This window comes from Saccopteryx leptura, chromosome 3 (assembly GCF_036850995.1).
Source record: "Saccopteryx leptura isolate mSacLep1 chromosome 3, mSacLep1_pri_phased_curated, whole genome shotgun sequence".
NCBI classification, from domain to species: Eukaryota; Metazoa; Chordata; class Mammalia; order Chiroptera; family Emballonuridae; genus Saccopteryx; species Saccopteryx leptura.
The window spans coordinates 135,051,725-135,070,361 of NC_089505.1; the positions used below are offsets into that span (position 1 = coordinate 135,051,725).

Below are 18,637 nucleotides of genomic sequence, written 5' to 3' on the forward strand. Positions count from 1 at the left end.
CGTCTTTGGTTAATGAGAGGTGGGAATCTCAAAACTCCATGAAGGTACAACCATTAATAAGTACCTACTACATGCCAGGTCGCTACAAGGGGTGATGGTGGTCTGGACCCATGTTTGGATTATCGGCCCCCCACAAAACAGAAAATATTATGTAACAAAAGGGGGAACTACAGCAATAAAGTTAATATAAAAACAAATTAGGGAACGACTATCAAAATTACTAATTAGAACTCTGTTTACCTGTACAGTTAAGCCTAACCATTTGTTTTTGAACTAAAGGCCCTTCCTTTAGTTCAAAAGATGTCATTGAAAGATGTATTTGAATTTTTAAAAGTATATGTGAATTTTGGAGTTTTCCATTTTTTAGCTGTAACTGTTTTTATATAATGACAGTTATTATTAAGGCTTAACCATTGCTATTAACCAAACAACTGTTTACTCTTGGCAATTGTGGCATCCCCTCGCAGCCTTCCTTGATTCTATAGTTTCGTGATGGCACCACAATTTTCCTGAGCACTAATTCTGGGAATCATCCCATACTCCCCCTTTTCCATTATTACCAAACTTAAGAAGTCAACACATTTTCTTGATTCTAACTTCTCGATAACTTACACCAGACTCCTCCTTTCCATCCCTTGAATTTAGACCACACTCCCATCTTACCTTACCGAAGGGACTCCACAGGCCTCCATGGTTTTACTGATTATAGTCTCCAACTGCCACCCAGGTCCACCCACCATTCCTACTCTCCTGACAGGGGGATGTTTCTAGATTACACATGCAAATTTGATGGTAGCATTCTCACATTTTGCTGTTCTCCTTTGACTAAGAATCAGTTCCATTTCACCAGTGCTTACTCACTGCCTCCAGGTGCTTGTGTTTATAGTAGATGCTGACAATATAACTCCCACAGTCCCCCCAACTTATAGTGGAGTGTGATAAGTACATGTATTGCATTTGCTTTTGCATAATCTTTCAAAAGAAGAGATTATTTGCATTAATACAGTTGCACCACTAATTTTACACAGAGTTTCATAAGATTGAGAGATGCTATTTTTTTATTTAAAAATATTTATGATGCTACTACTGAAAACAAGGTATCTATAGAGGTTCTAAGACATAAAAAAATACAGGGAATCACATATAATACAAGGGTCTGCTCTAAGAAGTACATATAATCAAAATTATCCTTAGAAATCCCTTCCATCAGAACCTGGAAAATTCTTCTACATAAATATTTTCTGCTCTGTGAACCGTATGGTCCCTACTATAGCTACTTGTCTCTGCCCTCATAGAGCAGAAGCAGAGCTAGTACCTAAATGAATGGGTGTGGGTGTTTTCCAATAAAACTTTATCTACAAAAACTATGGTGTGGGGACCATAGTTTGAAGCTCTTGCCAAGGTGGGACAAATATTGAAGTAAGGGTCTATGCAGGGTGCTGAGGTGATGTCGAAGAAGGAGAAGTCACCCATTTCTCATTACAAGAAATTAGAAAGATGCATTTGCAGTGCAGACCTAATTCCAAAATACAGATGAGTGAAAGCCATCAGGATCAGACAAAATTAGAACAGCACAGGGAATGTTTTGGCTGGTCACTGAAGAAAAGTTTCAGCCCAAAACAGGGAGGTATTTTTGTTAACAGTATCCAGGAACATTGCAACCCTAGTGACGATTTACCATTAAAAAAAGAGAGAAAAGATGACAGGTACATTAGGGGGAAAATGTCTTTCTGTTGGAGACTATTTTTATTGTCAACATTCTTTTGAGGTCAGATTTTATTACTGATCATTTTGGACAAGCTTACCCTGTAAATTCAAAAATAAAATGTGTTAAATGCAACATGGAAATATACTCACATTAATCTTTTATGCACAGGACTTAACTGATGGGTCTTTTGTTTGTTTGTTTTATTCTAGCCCCAATAGCTGCAGGAACTGGCCCAAATTTTTCTCTCTCAGATTTGGAAAGCTCTTCATACTACAGCATGAGTCCAGGAGCCATGAGGAGGTCTTTACCCAGCACATCCTCCACCAGGTAAGGTGATTGGTGGCTCTTAAAAAACTCATAGTGACACCCTGATCTTCATTCTAGGTCTGCTAGGCACTTAGCAATGCACCTGTAGCAGTAGAAGATACTGGAAGGTGGGTTCAGCCCCAACAGACTTTGTTTGTTGGGTAGAGAAAACAAATGCACATGTAGCAGAAATAGACAGACAGACAAGCAAGTAGATAAATTAAACACACACACACACACACACCAGTCAAAAACAGGGAGCTCAATTATGTGACAAAGAATAAAAATAGATTAAAAAAGAAAAAGCTTTATCCAAAAAGAGCAACTTGTGCCCAGTGGTAAGAGTTGGTTAGGATTGGTGAGATGGGAAGGGAAGGGAACGTGGATCCGCATGGGGTGAAGACAGAAGCCAAGGCCTAGAGGAGGGACGGATGATGAACATAGCACGTTCTCAGGAAATTAAGGACAAGGCTTGTATTGGGAAATGGATGTGTGTTTTGGCATGTTTGGCACAAAGTTGACATTGGTGATACCTGATCCCAGCCCCCATGCCCACACCAGACATCACAGCTCAGTCCCAGCTCTTCTGCTGAGCCTCCAAATGTCTCAGAATCCAGTCTGTTGGAGTTGCCCTAAGAGATAAACCTCTTTGATAGCCTGATGTGAGGTTGTAACAGTGAGTGTGGTCCTGTCACACGTGGGGGGGCACAGCTCGATCGTGAACCCTGTTGCCCCTGGAGACCTTAAAAAAGTAACGGCCAGAGGAGCGCAACCCAATAATGATGGCAGGGTGCTTGATCCCCTTGAGGTCACAAAGCCAAAATCAAAATGAAGCGGTTTTTTTTGCAAGGTCCTGTTGTCTCTAGATAACCTGGACCAGAGGAAAAGGGATTAGGCATTAAACCCACAGTATTCTTTTACAAATTGGCTTTAGCACTGGACTGTGACAACAAAGAAAATAATGGTACAGAATGATCTTTAATGTTTATGTACTTTTCAGAAAAACATTGGACAAAGGCAAGTACTAGAGTTTTATGATTTAAAACAATGTCCAGATTATGGAAATTTTCTTTGGTAGAGACTCCTTTTTAACTTTGATTTTATAATTTTAACCATCATTACTTACCAAAAAAAAAAAGAGAAAAAAGCAGCTTAGTCATTACTAACACCTTGAAAACAGTCGAAGTAACAGTCATTCTCTAAATATAACCACCAAATCCTACCATCATCTTTCATGTTGTTTAAATGTTCCTGCAGTTCACTGTGGTAGCAGCTCCTCAAGGGGAAAAAACTCTCAAATCCAAAGTACATTTAAAATAAAAGAATGAGATTGTGAATACATTTGGGTGCTAATACATTTTGAGGATTTTGAATGTTTGCTGATGGAAGAGACATTGTGTGGAACTGCACTCAGTCAACATGAAAAAGCTTTGCAAACACTTGTGGGCAGCGATTAATTTAAAAGTTGATGGGTTGTTTGGTTTTCATATGTGTGCTGTGCAGGAACCATGGGTGTCCCCAACAGTACTCCTCACCCCCATCCTTTTGACTTCTCCAGCTGTTTTGTGTCCTTTGTTGTGCCTCTCTGAGGGGAAACCTAGCTATTAGTGTCATTTAAAAGGCTAGTGTCGTTCTTGTATTCTACAAATAACTAACCCTGTAAAGGAGCTAATTATAAATAGCATCAGTAGTTAATAATTCAGTAATATGTTTGTTTAGCTCTCATTAGACTCTCCTAGGATGATTTTCTAAATTATTCTTTAAATATATAGACTCAGCAGAATTATCTGTGTACAGGTTAGAAAATGTTCCCAGAAGAATGCTCTAGATATACATAAGAAAAGTTCACCCATCAATCAATGTTTGTTCATGCTGTGCAATATTAGTTGGTCACCCACTCTCTGAGAGGCACTGTATTAGGTGCTTTACATACCTGGTATGATTTAATCTTCAAAATAATTTTACAATATAGATGGTGTGGTCATTTAACAGTGGCTCAACCCAAAGTTAAGAGAAGATAAGTAACTTGCCCAGGGTCATAGACCTAGTAAGTGGGCAGAATCTACATTCAAACTCCAGTCTGTTGAAACTTAAATAACATGCTATGTTTACACTAATGCTCTTAAGAATGGGACTGAGTCTTTCAGTAAGGAGCAATAGAACACGATGCCACCAAAAAGGAATACATAGCATCTTTGCTTTTCCTGGACACTTAGCGTTTGCTATCTTGAGTTATTATTAACATCTTTGAGGTATATATGGGTCCTGCCTACCCACCTAGCCTACAAGTCCCTTAGAGGACAATGACTAACATCCTATTCAGCAACACACATTATTAAGTACCAAAGATATTGTCCTTGGCACTGTGGATATAAAATCAAGTATAGGAGCTTTACAATCTAGTGGTTAGAAACTGACAAGTAAATGGATATTTTTAGTTTAGGGTACCATGAACATTCTGGAAAGAGGCATTTTGCAGTTTTGTGGGTCCAAGCTGAAGCTTCTTTGCACACAGTGGGGATTAAGCATGTATTTGGAATGAAGGTAATAGTCTTACTTTAATTCCTATGTAGAATTACTAAGAACACAAGAGCAAATTTCACACACAAGTAGAGATCAGTCCTTAGAAGAAAAGGAAAGATCTTACTGCTATCTTCCTGTTTTCCTCAGATGTTTCTGGGAGTATAGAATCAGTGTGAAAGAAGTCATATTTAATGAAGGATTCATTTCTAAATTCAAAAAATAAAGGATATTGATAAGCATCAATTGTAGTTTCTATACCCCTTCATAGTGAACATCTCCAAAATTACAGAAGAGGCAATTTAAAAATAGGGATAAAATATCATTTTTTATCCCCAAACCTTTGTCAAGATAAACCAACTGTCAAGTTGTGAAGTCAATGAACTTTGAGTGGGAAGCCCTCCCCTGTCCATCCTGGCACTTCTAACGTTCTCCCTCCCAGATCTTTTTCTCTCCTTTGTCTTACACCTTCCCCCTGTAGACACTGGTCCTGCATCAACTCCTGAAAGTCCTTGAATCCAAACTAAAGTGTCAGCTAATAACTACTAGCTGTTTCACCTTTAGGATTTAATAACTGCATAGTGTATTTGCATTTTATTAATGGATACCGAGGAAGCCAAATCTTGACAAACTCAGAAAAGTATTAATAATGGGAAAATGATGGGCAATGAAGTTGGCCCTTTGGGTTGGCGCTCTTTAAATCATGACACCTAGGTGAGTTCTTGTTACAAGTACTCATGAATATTTCAAAGTCAGTAGCACAAATCAGCAGTTTTGAACATATGCTGTTAGACTCTTAGATAGACATTAGAGATTAAAAAATATATATAATAAATATAGATATATAATATAAATATTAAATATAGATATATATATAATATAAATATTAAATATATATTTACTTATGTAAATAGAGATAGTGACAGGGCTAGAGGCCTTTTCACGACAGACTTCATTGTCCCATCAGAACATATAGGTCTTGTCTTTGTTTATTTTCCAGGGGACATAGGGAAATATTTATTTCTTTCCAATTTGTATTTGTCCAACTTCTAAAATGACTTCAAGTGGCTTTCAATTTTAAAACACAGCAGGTAATTTTAAATGTGGAAAGAGAGGCTAAAAACCATAAGGAAAGATAAGAGATTATTATATTAGAAACCTGCACCAAGAATTATTTTTAAAATTTATCCCTGAGCTTCCTGGTTGCCACGGCAAGAATGGGAAGAAATAGATTATACAATCTTTGTTTTCTAATAGGAAGGGAACAATGGAAATTCCTTCAAAGAGACTATATTTTTTTCCTGGCTGTATGTATTTTTAGGAGTTTTTTGTGTATATCTTTTTATGAAAGACTCGCGTTTGATGCAGTTTTACACAGAACATACAAAAGCTTTACAAGTGGATATTTTTCACTGAACTTCAAGGAAAGCCAAGCAAAGAATATTAAATAAGCTATTAAAAGTATTTCCTTTGGATACTAAGCTAGCATGCAACAGGTATGTTGCTTTCCTGTGGTCTGGCTTTAATGAGAACTGAACTTAAAGGCTAAGAATGCTGGAATGTCAACTCTAATAGCTAGAATTTCTTGTCTGAAATTGGGCCTTCCACATTTTTTTATTTGGATTGCTTCAATAGTCTCTTAATTATCTCCCTGCCTCTGTTCCATATTTCTTTTCCCTTTGCTTTCCTAAGTCTATAATCTGCACAACTACCAAAATGACTTTTCTAAAAATATGATTCTTATGTCACTCCCTGTTTAGACTTTTTCAGGGAGTCCCCATTGCTTATAGGACAAAGTCCAGACATACCCTGTCTTCTCTAACCTCCACTCCCCTTCTTTTGCTGTGCCATTCTTTTAGTGTTAGCCATCCCAAACACCTGGCAACTCTCTGCACATGTCACACTTTACTCACAATGTTGTTTCTGCTTGGGATTTACCTCTCTCCAGGGAGTGATGTTCAAAATACTCAATAACCTGAGTGACATGAACATACCAATTAGAGCAACGCGGTCCTGCCACAGTGTGCAGGCTAAGTCCTGGAAGGCCCCCAGCATGCCAGACATTAACCCTTTAGGTTTTGGATCATGAGGCTATCCTGAGGCAAAGATGGGTGGTAAGGTTGGGGGAAGCTTACGGGGCTTCAGACATCGGCACTTTGCCAATTGATAAAGAAGTATTCAAATATTTTAAAATCCAAAATGGCTGCCTGCATGGTGCATCAGGTGAATGACAGCTCATCTCTGCCCTTCCCTTCCATCTCCTCCACACTCACTCTTATAGACAGCTCAGGAACCGTCTCTTCTGGGTAGCCTTTCCTAACCTCCCAAGTGTATCACCATTTCCTTTCTTTATTGAGGAAACTGTTATATCCTCCTGTATGTAGTTCCATCATCATTTCTCTACTTCTCTTTTGCACAGTTTTGTTTACCTCTCTGTATTCATCTACTACACAATAAACCTCATGGAGACAGGGGCTGTGTCTGATTCACATCTGTGTCTCAGCATTTTACCCAGCGCCTGGCACGTGGGAGGTATATAGCAAGTGTTTGATGAATGAAAACATATTAAAAAATCTGTACCCTGACACATGGCAACAAGCACTCCTACTAGGTATGAAACCTACCCATTCCAGCCCTGGCTGGATAGCCTGGTTGGCTAGAGCATTGTCCCAAAGCACAGAGGTTGCTGGTTCGATCCCCAGTCAGGGCACATACAGGAACAGATCAATGTCTCTCTCGCTCTCTCTCTCTCCCCCTCTTCCTCTCTTGCTAAATTCATTGAATAAAAACTAAAGAAGAAAAAGAAAGCTACCATTCTGGTAATGATAGTGACATAATCAAATATGATAATTACAGCACTAGCTGCATGTAGCATTTACTCCTTTTACCTTTTACCTTCTCTTCCTTAAGCTTCAAATTGGGAGAAAAAAAAATAGACCTTTAACTGAAAGAAATGGAAACATTCTGGAAATTTCTCAACCATACCTTTCTAAAAATAAAAAATCCCTACCCTGTTTTAATAGAACTTCCTCTTTGTAGAGGGAGACATTGAAGTCATTGACCATCCTTTTTTCCATGTCCCTCGTTGTCAAATATTTTTGTCTCTTTAGTTCACTGTTTTATCCCTAGTGTCTAGATCAGTACACGGACTATTATAATTCTGCAGAAAATACTTTTTGAATGAAAATATCCAAGTGGAAGATGAGAAAACATGGCAAAAAAAAAAAAGCAATCCAAGCTTTTCTTGAAGGGTCATGCACCCTGATTTTTACCCTTTCTGGGGGGTGCCAGAAGGGATTGGACTGATGTTTAGGTACACTGCTGATGGCGTGTCAGCCACAGCCTGAGGATATGTGACACGTGGCCTTACGACTGGTCCTTCCCGGTGCAGGAAGGAGCAGGAGCCAGCCACCAGCTCCCAAAGGGACAGGGAGCAGGATGTGGCAGCAGCAGCAGCAACTTGAGTGACAATAAAAACCAAGCCCAGACACTCGGAACAAGACAGATTCAAGACTGTTCCACATCCAGTGACTCACTAAACTGAACAAGAGTCTAAAAGAGCCCTAGAACTCTACTGAGTTGCCCAATTACTTCCTCTCTTGGCTTTCTTTCAACCAGAGATGCTCTGTCCAGTTGAAAGATAGTTTGGACTGCCTTTAAACACCTACACATGTGTTCTTTCAGCTCCACAAAGCGCCTCAAGTCCGTGGAGGATGAAATGGACAGTCCTGGTGAAGAGCCATTTTACACAGGCCAAGGGCGCTCCCCAGGAAGCGGCAGCCAGTCGAGCGGATGGCATGAAGTGGAGCCAGGTAAGCAGGGCAGACAAGGGGGCACGGGGCTGACAACCCTGAAATGTATGTGCCCGTGGGGCCCACACTCTGCATGCAAGTCAAAAGAGCAAGCTTGAAGCAGTTGGCTTTTTTTTTTTTAATTTTTATTTATTTATTTTTTTTACAGAGACAGAGAGAGAGTCAGAGTGAGGGATAGACAGGGACAGACAGACAGGAACGGAGAGATGAGAAGCATCAATCATTAGTTTTTTGTTGCGCATTGCGACACCTTAGTTGTTCATTGATTGCTTTCTCATATGTGCCTTGACCGTGGGCCTTCAGCAAACCGAATAACCCCTTGCTCGAGCCAGCGACCTTGGGTCCAAGCTGGCGAGCTTTTTGCTCAAGCCAGATGAGCTCGCACTCAAACTGGCAACCTCGGGGTCTCGAACCTGGGTCTTCCGCATCCCAGTCTGACGCTCTATCCACTGCGCCACCGCCTGGTCAGGCGCAGTTGGCTTTTTGACTTGCACCATGAGCACTGGTTTGTATCTGACTGCTGCTGGCAGTGAAAAGCAGCAGTTCAACCGGAATGAAAGGCTGGTAAGGATGGCGTATGATCTACCCCAAGGGTCCCCAAACTATGGCCCACGGGCCACATGCGGCCCCCTGAGGCCATTTATCCGGCCCCCGCCGCACTTCTGGAAGGGTACCTCTTTCATTGGTGGTCAGTGAGAGGAGCATAGTTCCCATTGAAATATTGGTCAGTTTGTTGATTTAAATTTACTTGTTCTTTATTTTAAATATTGTATTTGTTCCCGTTTTGTTTTTTTACTTTAAAATAAGATATGTGCAGTGTGCATAGGAATTTGTTCATAGTTTTTTTTTTTATAGTCCGGCCCTCCAACGGTCTGAGAGACAGTGAACTGGCCCCCTGTGTAAAAAGTTTGGGGACCCCTGATCTACCCTGACGTATTTTCATCTATACTGCAATCCAGCATTCATTCCCTTTGCTTTAGCTTCTGTTTTTTTATACTAACTGCTTTTTGGGTTTGGTTTTTTTAATTATCTTTTGGTAATCCAAATAAAGATCTACATACAAACTTTTCCAACTGGATGGATAACATGAGGAAGGAAAATGGGTTTCCTGTGCCACAAAGTTTATCCAGTAACTTGAATTTTTAGCAAATGAGAATACTTGAAAGTTTTTCTCCTATTACTGAGTTATCATCATGATTGTTTTGCTGCTTAAATGAAACAGTGATCTTTATGTCCATCTCTAGAGAACTAAGCAAACGATGACTTCTAGTCTAACCTCCCAGGGTGGTATAGTCTTGGTTCTGGAGTACTAAGAGTAATGTGAATAATTCTGTAGCAGAAGCTTTTTGAAGTCTTTCTCCATGTCTAACCACCTCCTGGGCAAGGGGGAATCTTCTCCAGTGACTTCCTCAAGATGTGAAGTCAAGCAGTTATAGAGGATAGAGTGTGGGACTTTGGAATCAGATAGGCAAAGTGTAATCCTGGCTCCAGCCCCTGTTGACTGTGTGATTATAAGCAAATTACCTAACCTCTCTGAGCCTGTGTCTGATTTTTATAATCTTTCAATAACAATAGCTCTTTCAATACTCTTGAGAATAGCTCTCAGTACTCTTGAGAATTAAGTGAGGTAGCATATATAAACCATCTAAGAATAAAAAAATGTTTTCTGACCCTTGTCCCTTACCCATGCCTCAATAATTTCCTGCAAGAACAAACAAGCACCAAGAAAATTTCTGAACAAACCTCTGAATCTTTAAATCTTAACTCCCCTCTCTCTTCTTTCGCATACCAAAAGACAGTTCTCAGAGGATGTGACTAGAAAGGAATAGCGCTGGTGGAGACTTGGGGGATGATGGAACTGTTATAGGTCCTCATCATGGTGGTTGTCACAAGAGTCTGTAGAAGTGTATGCCTGCTTCTCCCCACCACCTCCACATCCACTAGGCAGTTTTACTGTATGCTAGGAACCAAAACCAAACCCAGGCCCTGCTGGATGAGTCCTCCCATCTTGCTCCCTTTACTAAAATGCAGAATTTTCACTTTTCCTTGTTTTTACCTAATCTCTCTCAACTCATTCATTCATTCACTCACTCATTCAACAGTCTTCACTGGGAACCTTCCCTGGATTAAACACAATCCCCAGTTCTGGGAACTCAAGGATGAATGGGAAGGCTATGTATGACTCCTGCTTTCAAGAAATTCACAATGGGGCTTGGGGGGCACACATAAGAAACTCATCATAAAGTGAGATGGAAAGTAAAAGGATGGGGATATTAGCCCCTGGTGCCTTTTTCTGTTTTTACCGACACAGTGCTCAAGGTGTGTGGGCCTTCTATCAAGTTGCGTCGGCACCTCTCCACTCCTGCACCATGCCCGTTCGCCTAAAGTGGCTAGGAAGTAAACCCAGGCCAAAATGAAATGAAAATGCTGACTCTTCCTTGCCACTAACTGCATCATCAGCATGGCCTCAGTATAGTGCCGATGAAAAGTTTATGTGCTATTAAAAAATTAAAAGATGTAAAACTTTTTTGAACCCTCCTTAAAAGGCTAATTAGAGTCCTAGCCAGTTTACCTGCTTCCGTGAAAATCAGAATCAATATATAGGTTTGGCACATTTGTGCTTCAGTGCTGTGCTGATGCAGTTTCAGACCTCTCAAAGCTGCTTTCATTGTGCTGATGTGCAAGAAGGTCCTCCACCATGAGACTGCTTTGGGTTGGGCATATTTGGGGACAGTGGGGTCCGTAGAATATAGAGTGCTCTGATCTAGTAACTTTTTATTCAGACTTCTTTCTCTATCTGCATATTATGGATCAAGTGATCATGAATTTTAACATCTGAATACCTGTATTATTTGTAATCATTAAATAACTAAAGTTTAATGACTGAATCCTTTTGGAAGGATGAATGGATCGATGGATGGATAGATAGATAGATAGATAATACTATATATAGTACAATTGTATATATATAATCATGGGAGGTTTCCCTAAGATATGTATAATTTCTTAGAGAAATTTCCCACAATTATAGTACTAGACTGATCCTCCATTGTCTACCCCTAACTCATTACGGAAAAATGCAGTTTTATGGTATATGTGTGTGAGGGATGGGGGAGAACAGTGGATAAATTTACATTTGGCCACATTCAGCAGAGAAAGTCATAATTGAAACAGGGCCTGAGGGGACATTAAAACGCAACTGAAGGATGTTGTACATGTTCATGGTGACTTTGGTGTCATTAACTCACACCAGCCATTTTAAATGGATAATTTATGCTACCAGATGGTCCTTTTTGGGGATTTTCCATCTAGTTCAATCCCCTTTTTGGCACAGAGAACACCCTTATGTTGTTCCCACACTGATCCGGGCCTGCATGGCTTTTCCCCAGGGGTACAGTTCATTGAGGGGGAGGATTTTTAGTGCTCCACTCATATAAATTCCCGTCAGAGCATGTTGGGAATTCTGTATATCTGAATGCACCAGCAGGCTCTTGGTTGCCTGCTTTTAGGATAATTCTCTCAAGCAAGTACCAAAAGACACTTTGTTCATGCCTCAAGTGTGACGCAGGGAACAAGGCCTGTGCTTGCTCCTCACTCAGAGAGCTTTGCATCTGTTTACCTGCCCTCAAATGCTTTTTCAGGACTCCCTGGCCAAAAGAAGGCAGAAGGTTTCCAGAAGAGACAAATTTACTGAACAACAGGAAGGCTTTGGAAAGTAAAACAAACTAGACATGCCATAAATTACATAGGCTCTTTCAAATGTCTTTTGTAGTATCCTGTTCCCCATTAGTTTATCTCACACTCTTAGTGCACAGCTCTTATTATCTGGGAAGAAGGACATAGGAGATTAAAGATGATGTTAGTTTAAAAACATCAGACAACCTCAAGCTGACTTTTGCTTCTCTTACAATGCTGCATTTGTTTCTTCTACTCAGTTTCGTTTCCAAGTTATCTCGAAACTGGGTTAGATTCGAAGCCTTAAAGCTAATCACACACCGATGAAATGAGTCCTATGAAATTCTATCAAGCTGAAATGTTTATACCATCAACTCTTGTTTATCTGTACAAATGAAAACTGGCAGAGAAATTGATAATTGAAATAAATAGGAAGGAAACCAACAGACAGGTGCCTACATTGGGTCAGGCACTGTGCACGATGCTTTTGTATATATGGTAAAAATTATAGCTACTTTTTTTTTTTTTAAGAAAAATTGCCCTTCTCCAAAATACGCAAGATAGAATGATACTGCCTTGATAGAGAGGAAAACCGAGAATTAGAATCCAGACTTCAACTAAATCTGATTTCAGAGTATAAGTTTTGTCTTCTACATTCAATAACCTCTTTTACTGTACATGTTTTTGCTTGTACTTTATGGTCTCATGCTCTGGGCTTATATTGAAATTAAAAACATAATAATAATAATAACCAATCAGAAAGACCTGGGAAAGCCTCACTTTCCTTATCCTAAATTCTTGTTATACAGCCGAGGCCAGGAAAGGAATGTGGATTATTAAATACACATAGGATACAGTATATAAGCAAATAGCATGAACCGTTAACAAAGTGGAATAGTTATCATTCTTTTGCCCATAAAATCAAATAATCCTCAGCATTCAGATCTGGGTTCAAATAATAGCTCATCAAAGAGGCTCCCAGTGACCTAAAATAGCTGCTGACTCTTTCCCATCATCCTATAATTCATAACCCTGCTTTCTTGCTTCATACCACTATCCACTGTTACTGTCTGCTTTCTCCGCCTAGACAGTGGTCGGTAAACTCATTAGTCAACAGGGCCAAATATCAGCAGTACAACGATTGAAATTTCTTTTGAGAGCCAAATTTTTTTATCTTAAACTATATAGGTAGGTACATTCCCTATCAAGGTAGCGCCTGCATGTGGTATTTTGTGGAAGAGCCACACTCAAGGGGCCAAAAAGCCACATGTGGCTCACGAGCTGCAGTTTGCTGACCAGGGGTCTAGAATATACATTTCATGAGCAGTGGGATTTAGTCTTGTCTTTTCTATTGCTGTATACCCAACACCCTTAAGTATGCTTGGCACATAATAAGTACTAAATAAATATGGATGGATGAATGGATTGGTTGAATGAATGAAGCCTATAAAGCCAGGGAATTGGGATGCTTTCGATAAACCTGAAGGCAGCATTTGCTACCAATAATTCTCTCAGAAGTGATGCTTATGATAATCTCAATCTACAGGCTACTGTTCAGCCAAATCCAATTATTAACAAGTAGAAAGCAAAACAAGTGGTAAGGCCCAGCCACCCATTGACAAGTAGTAGTATATGAAACTTTATTACAATATCCGCTGCCTCGAAGGATTTTGCTTTAAATTGATCAAGCTTCATGGGGTTACTGAGTTGCATAACTTCCTGCAATTCAGACCACACCTGCAGAGAGCACATACATATCAGTCAGTCTCAGCAGAAGTAAAGATAATTATTGTGAAAACAAAACACAAGAAATTATAGGACTTACAGTCAAATTTAGTACTGTGTTGGAAAACATGAGTAAGCAGCTACTTAAATTTTCCTCTATGGAAAAATATTCAGTGTTCTAGTATGACTTTAATTATATTGTGATTATAAAACCTTATTAACAGGCATGATTACATTAGTGAAGATGCTGGAAGTTCTAAACATTTCAGTGAAAACTTCTTAAGTCAGATTTGATAAATAGTGAGATTAGCTGTAATTTTCCTTAAAACTTTCAGAAATAAACTTCTTTCAGACATGGACTTCTTCCCAAAGATTTAGTAGTCCTCATTTTTGAAGGTCAAAATTAAGCATTGTAATGGCATGCGTCTGTTATTACAATTATTAAGTAAAGAAATATTTCTTTTAAAGCTGTTCGTAGAAGAATATTTTGGTAAGTATCTGGTCAACTAGCAGCCAAGGTCACTGGGAACCACAGTTCAGTGCCATAACTACTAGCAGCAGTGAGATTTTTGTAGACTTATATGAGTTCATTGTAATTGTAAATACCCCATATCAGATTCACTTGGATTCCCAACTCTGCTGTTCTAATTTGACTGCCAACAGTCACTCATCTATTATAGGAGTGGGGGAAGTTTACCATCTTAAACTTGTATCTGAGACACATAGGAGGAGGCCCATTATCAATGTCAATAAAAGGGCAGCAGACTGGTAACCATAGTACATTGATCGTGGACATTCTGCTGCACTAGCATATATTAGGGAAAATTATTCAATCTCCCACTATCTCCTGCTGTAATAGGAAGAGTCACTGTTACACTGAACACTACCATGGGATCAGTGTCTTGGATTTCTTCTGCATTTATGGAGCTGTGGGAGAGCGCCGTTATGTGGCAACATTGTCTCCCATGATCTCTTCAGTGTTGACATCTACTCAGAAGCTGGTGGACCAGGGAGCCCCCGTACACTAAGAAGGGCCCTAGTCTCTAGTGATGCTCCTTTATCAGAGAAATTTCAACCAAATAAGGGTTTGTGACAGGAAAGCTCTATTACAAAATGAGTACTCTAACAACCCTTCAAAAATAGCTATTTTGGGGTTTTTTTTATTTTTTTTATTTTTTTATTTTTTTTCATTTTTTTTTTCTGAAGCTGGAAACAGGGAGAGACAGTCAGACTCCCGCATGCGCCCGACCGGGATCCACCCGGCACGCCCACCAGGGGCGATGCTCTGCCCACCAGGGGGCGATGCTCTGCCCATCCTGGGCGTCGCCATGTTGCGACCAGAGCCACTCTAGCGCCTGAGGCAGAGGCCACAGAGCCATCCCCAGCGCCCGGGCCATCTTTGCTCCAATGGAGCCTTGGCTGCGGGAGGGGAAGAGAGAGACAGAGAGGAAAGCGCGGCGGAGGGGTGGAGAAGCAAATGAGCGCTTCTCCTGTGTGCCCTGGCCGGGAATCGAACCCGGGTCCTCCGCACGCTAGGCCGACGCTCTACCGCTGAGCCAACCGGCCAGGGCTATTTTGGGGTTTTTTTTGTGACAAAAAGAGAGAGAAACAGAGAGAGGGACAGACAAGTAGAAAGGGAGAGAGATGAGAAGCATCAATTCTTCATTCGGCACCTTAGTTGTTCATTGATTGCTTCCTCAAAGGTGCCTTGACTGGGGGGGTATAGCAGAGCGAGTGACTCCTTGCTCAAGCCAGCAACCTCACGATCAAGCCGGTGACCTTGGGGTTTCAAACCTGGGTCCTCCACATCCCAGTTCGATATTCTATTCGCTATGCCACTGCCTGGTCAGATCAAAAATGGCTATTTTTAATGCCATTAAAGGGGACCTAAAACAACCTGTTGTAATGGGAGTCTGAAAGTTTACCTTTTAGAAGAAAAGAAATAATCTGACAGATATGCACATACACTATCTGTGTGTGGGTGTGTATTTTTCATATCCATATATATGATAAAGTGTGGTCAAAAAAATTACCTTTGTATTCTCGAAGCCTGTTATAGTACCTGGCACATGATATTCAATCAATATTTGTTGAATACATAAATAACTAATAGGATGGAGACCACACATGTCTTATCTTGTCCTGTGAGCAGGGCGAAATGCTCAGGGAGTAGTGTGCTGCATACATTTGTTGAGCGAATGAATGTAGCTCCACTTGCATCAGGGAGCCCAAATGCACAATCTTGTAACTACAGAAGCTCCCAGGAAAACAGATGCTGCATTTCAGCTGCTCTTGTCTGAATAAATAAATTACCCATATCTCCAAATTTTTAATTTCTTATTGAAAATGAGGCTGTGTAAATATTCTAGAAGGAGGAAAGAAAAAAAAAAACATAGCTTGCACCTTAGGTTTGTATGTTAAATCTACCTTCCTGAGCTGTTCCTGTCGCACAGCCCCAGTAGCTTAGGTAGGTAGCAAAGGGCAGGTTCATTGTGTGGCCTTGGTGAGCATGTTCTTTGGAGGGATTTGAAAGCATATTTCATTCCATCCACAAACATCTTCATGACTTCCTGGGTAGGGAGAAAATAAAAGAGAAATGTAATGTACTATAAAGGAAAAAGTACCAATTAAGAATCAAAACTTTAAACTTGTGTCCTCTGACATGAACAAGCCTGGGATTTTTAGCAAGCTACTTCCCTGAATTTTCATTTCCTCATATATAAACATTGGGAACAATGAAACAAGCCTGGCCTTCATAATTCACAACTTTCAAAAGATCAAATGAGATGATAAAAACAGGAGCTACTATTTATTAAGCACCAGCTGTGTGCAAGGTTCTGTGCTTGGCACTGGACACAGTGTATTTCTAATACATGCAAAGTACAGTATACTTAATAAATCAGAAAGCTTCAGGAAAGTACTATATATCTTGTTTTTGGTAAAGATTTTGAAAACTCTGAAATACTATCTGAGTTTAAGACACTATGAAATTCAGTTGAGCACATGTTGTACATATCTGCATCTATTATATGCAGAACACTGTGCAAGATGATAGAGAAAGAAAGAAATAAACCGAGGCAGACCTTGCCCTAGAAGTGCTTCCAGCCCAGTGAAGGAAAGAAGGGTAACTGGTTAAACACGTACCCAGTGGCTTGTAGTACAAGCTATAGAGTATGCTAAGGATCATGTCAGTTCAGAGTTTATTTGTGGACTTAGACCACAATCCTCCACTGTGACTGTTTATAAAGAGCCGGTGCAACAGCTATTCCATTAATAAAGGAGCATCAGTGAATGCTGGTCCCTGTTTCCTCCCCTTCATCGTATCAGAATCTTATCTTTCTTCTTGTGTGAGTAGTGTGTAGAAAGCTGAAATGTTAGGAAACTCCAAAGAAGTACACAAGGCAATGCTATCCTACTTCAGCAAAAGGGGCATCTTTCTCCACCAATGGATGCAAATCTCAGTGTTCTGACTTGTGGGTAAGGAAATTGGACAGAATCTGAGCAAATATTTACTTAGAGGAAACAAGATTGTTCTGAATTGAGATTAAATAACCAGAAAGTATAGTTGAAAGAGGAGAAACAAAAGATCAGATAGGTAGATCAATAGATAGATAGGTCAGACATACCTGACTTTGTTGTTGATTTTCCTGTATCTAATTAATTTTATTTATCTAATAAATATTATTAAATATTTGTAGAATTCAGAAGGTAATTTTTTTTTTTTCTGAAGCTGGAAACGGGGAGAGACAGTCAGACAGACTCCCGCATGCGCCCGACCGGGATCCACCCGGCACGCCCACCAGGGGCGAAGCTCTGCCCACCAGGGGGCGATGCTCTACCCCTCCGGGGCGTCGCTCTGCCGTGACCAGAGCCACTCTAGCGCCTGGGGCAGAGGCCAAGGAGCCATCCCCAGCGCCCGGGGCCATCTTTGCTCCAATGGAGCCCTGGCTGCGGGAGGGGAAGAGAGAGACAGAGAGGAAGGAGGGGGTGGGGGTGGAGAAGCAAATGGGCACTTCTCCTATGTGCCCTGGCCGGGAATTGAACCCGGGTCCCCCGCACGCCAGGCCGACGCTCTATTGCTGAGCCAACCGGCCAGGGCCTCAGAAGGTAATTTTAACCTCCAATATAGAGACACAAATACTTCTTTAGTATTCTTATGTCCTCTGTTCTAGTCTAGGAACACAATATAAGTATTTCATAGACTCCAGTAATACCACTATTTGATTAACAAAAAGAGAAATTTACTTGTATTTTATCATTGGAATGCTACTGAAATTTTAAATAGGTGTTTTATAAGTAATAGCTAATGTATATTGAGTTTTCACTATCTCTTTACATTGTTCTAAGCTTTATATATATATATACACACACACACAACTATATGTTATATCTGTATCTATATATAGCTTTTAAATATACTGCTCACAAAAATGGGGGCTATTTCAAAGTGAATATGAAGCAATAAAAAAAAACGTGATTTATTTTTATTTTTATTAATTTTAATTTATTGTATTTACATGGATTCAAGTATCCCACTAAATGTAACTCCCTCACCCCCTACCCCGACATTTGATTTTTTATTATTAAAGAACATCAGAAAAGCAAACGACAAGTCAAAGAAAGTTGTTCGATTATGCAAATGAGATGCAAACCCCACTTCTGTTTCATTGGTGAAAATGCACTATACTAAAGGCTGAAAGTACTGGAGTATCTGCACGGTCCCTGATCCCCTGATTTTTGTAAGCAGTGTATTTTTATATTTATATGTATATCTACATAGATACGTGTGAATATGTACGTGTATGTACACATATATTTGTTTAATTTGTAAAAATGATACAGATCACTAATGATACTATTTGCAGATTTATTTCCCTCTCTTACATGTTTT

At 40.0% G+C, this 18,637-nt stretch overlaps 1 protein-coding gene across 9 annotated transcripts in view; it reads left to right on the forward strand.

Annotated features, from left to right (window-relative positions):
• The window catches only part of NFIA (nuclear factor I A), a 383,075-nt gene that overhangs the window by 270,278 nt on the left and 94,160 nt on the right, over positions 1-18,637 (forward strand). For all 9 annotated transcript variants that reach the window (XM_066376426.1, XM_066376427.1, XM_066376425.1 and 6 more), the window contains 2 exons: positions 1,918-2,035; positions 8,219-8,346. In XM_066376426.1, the coding sequence (XP_066232523.1) occupies positions 1,918-2,035; positions 8,219-8,346 (246 nt within the window). The remainder of the gene's footprint in view (positions 1-1,917; positions 2,036-8,218; positions 8,347-18,637) is intronic.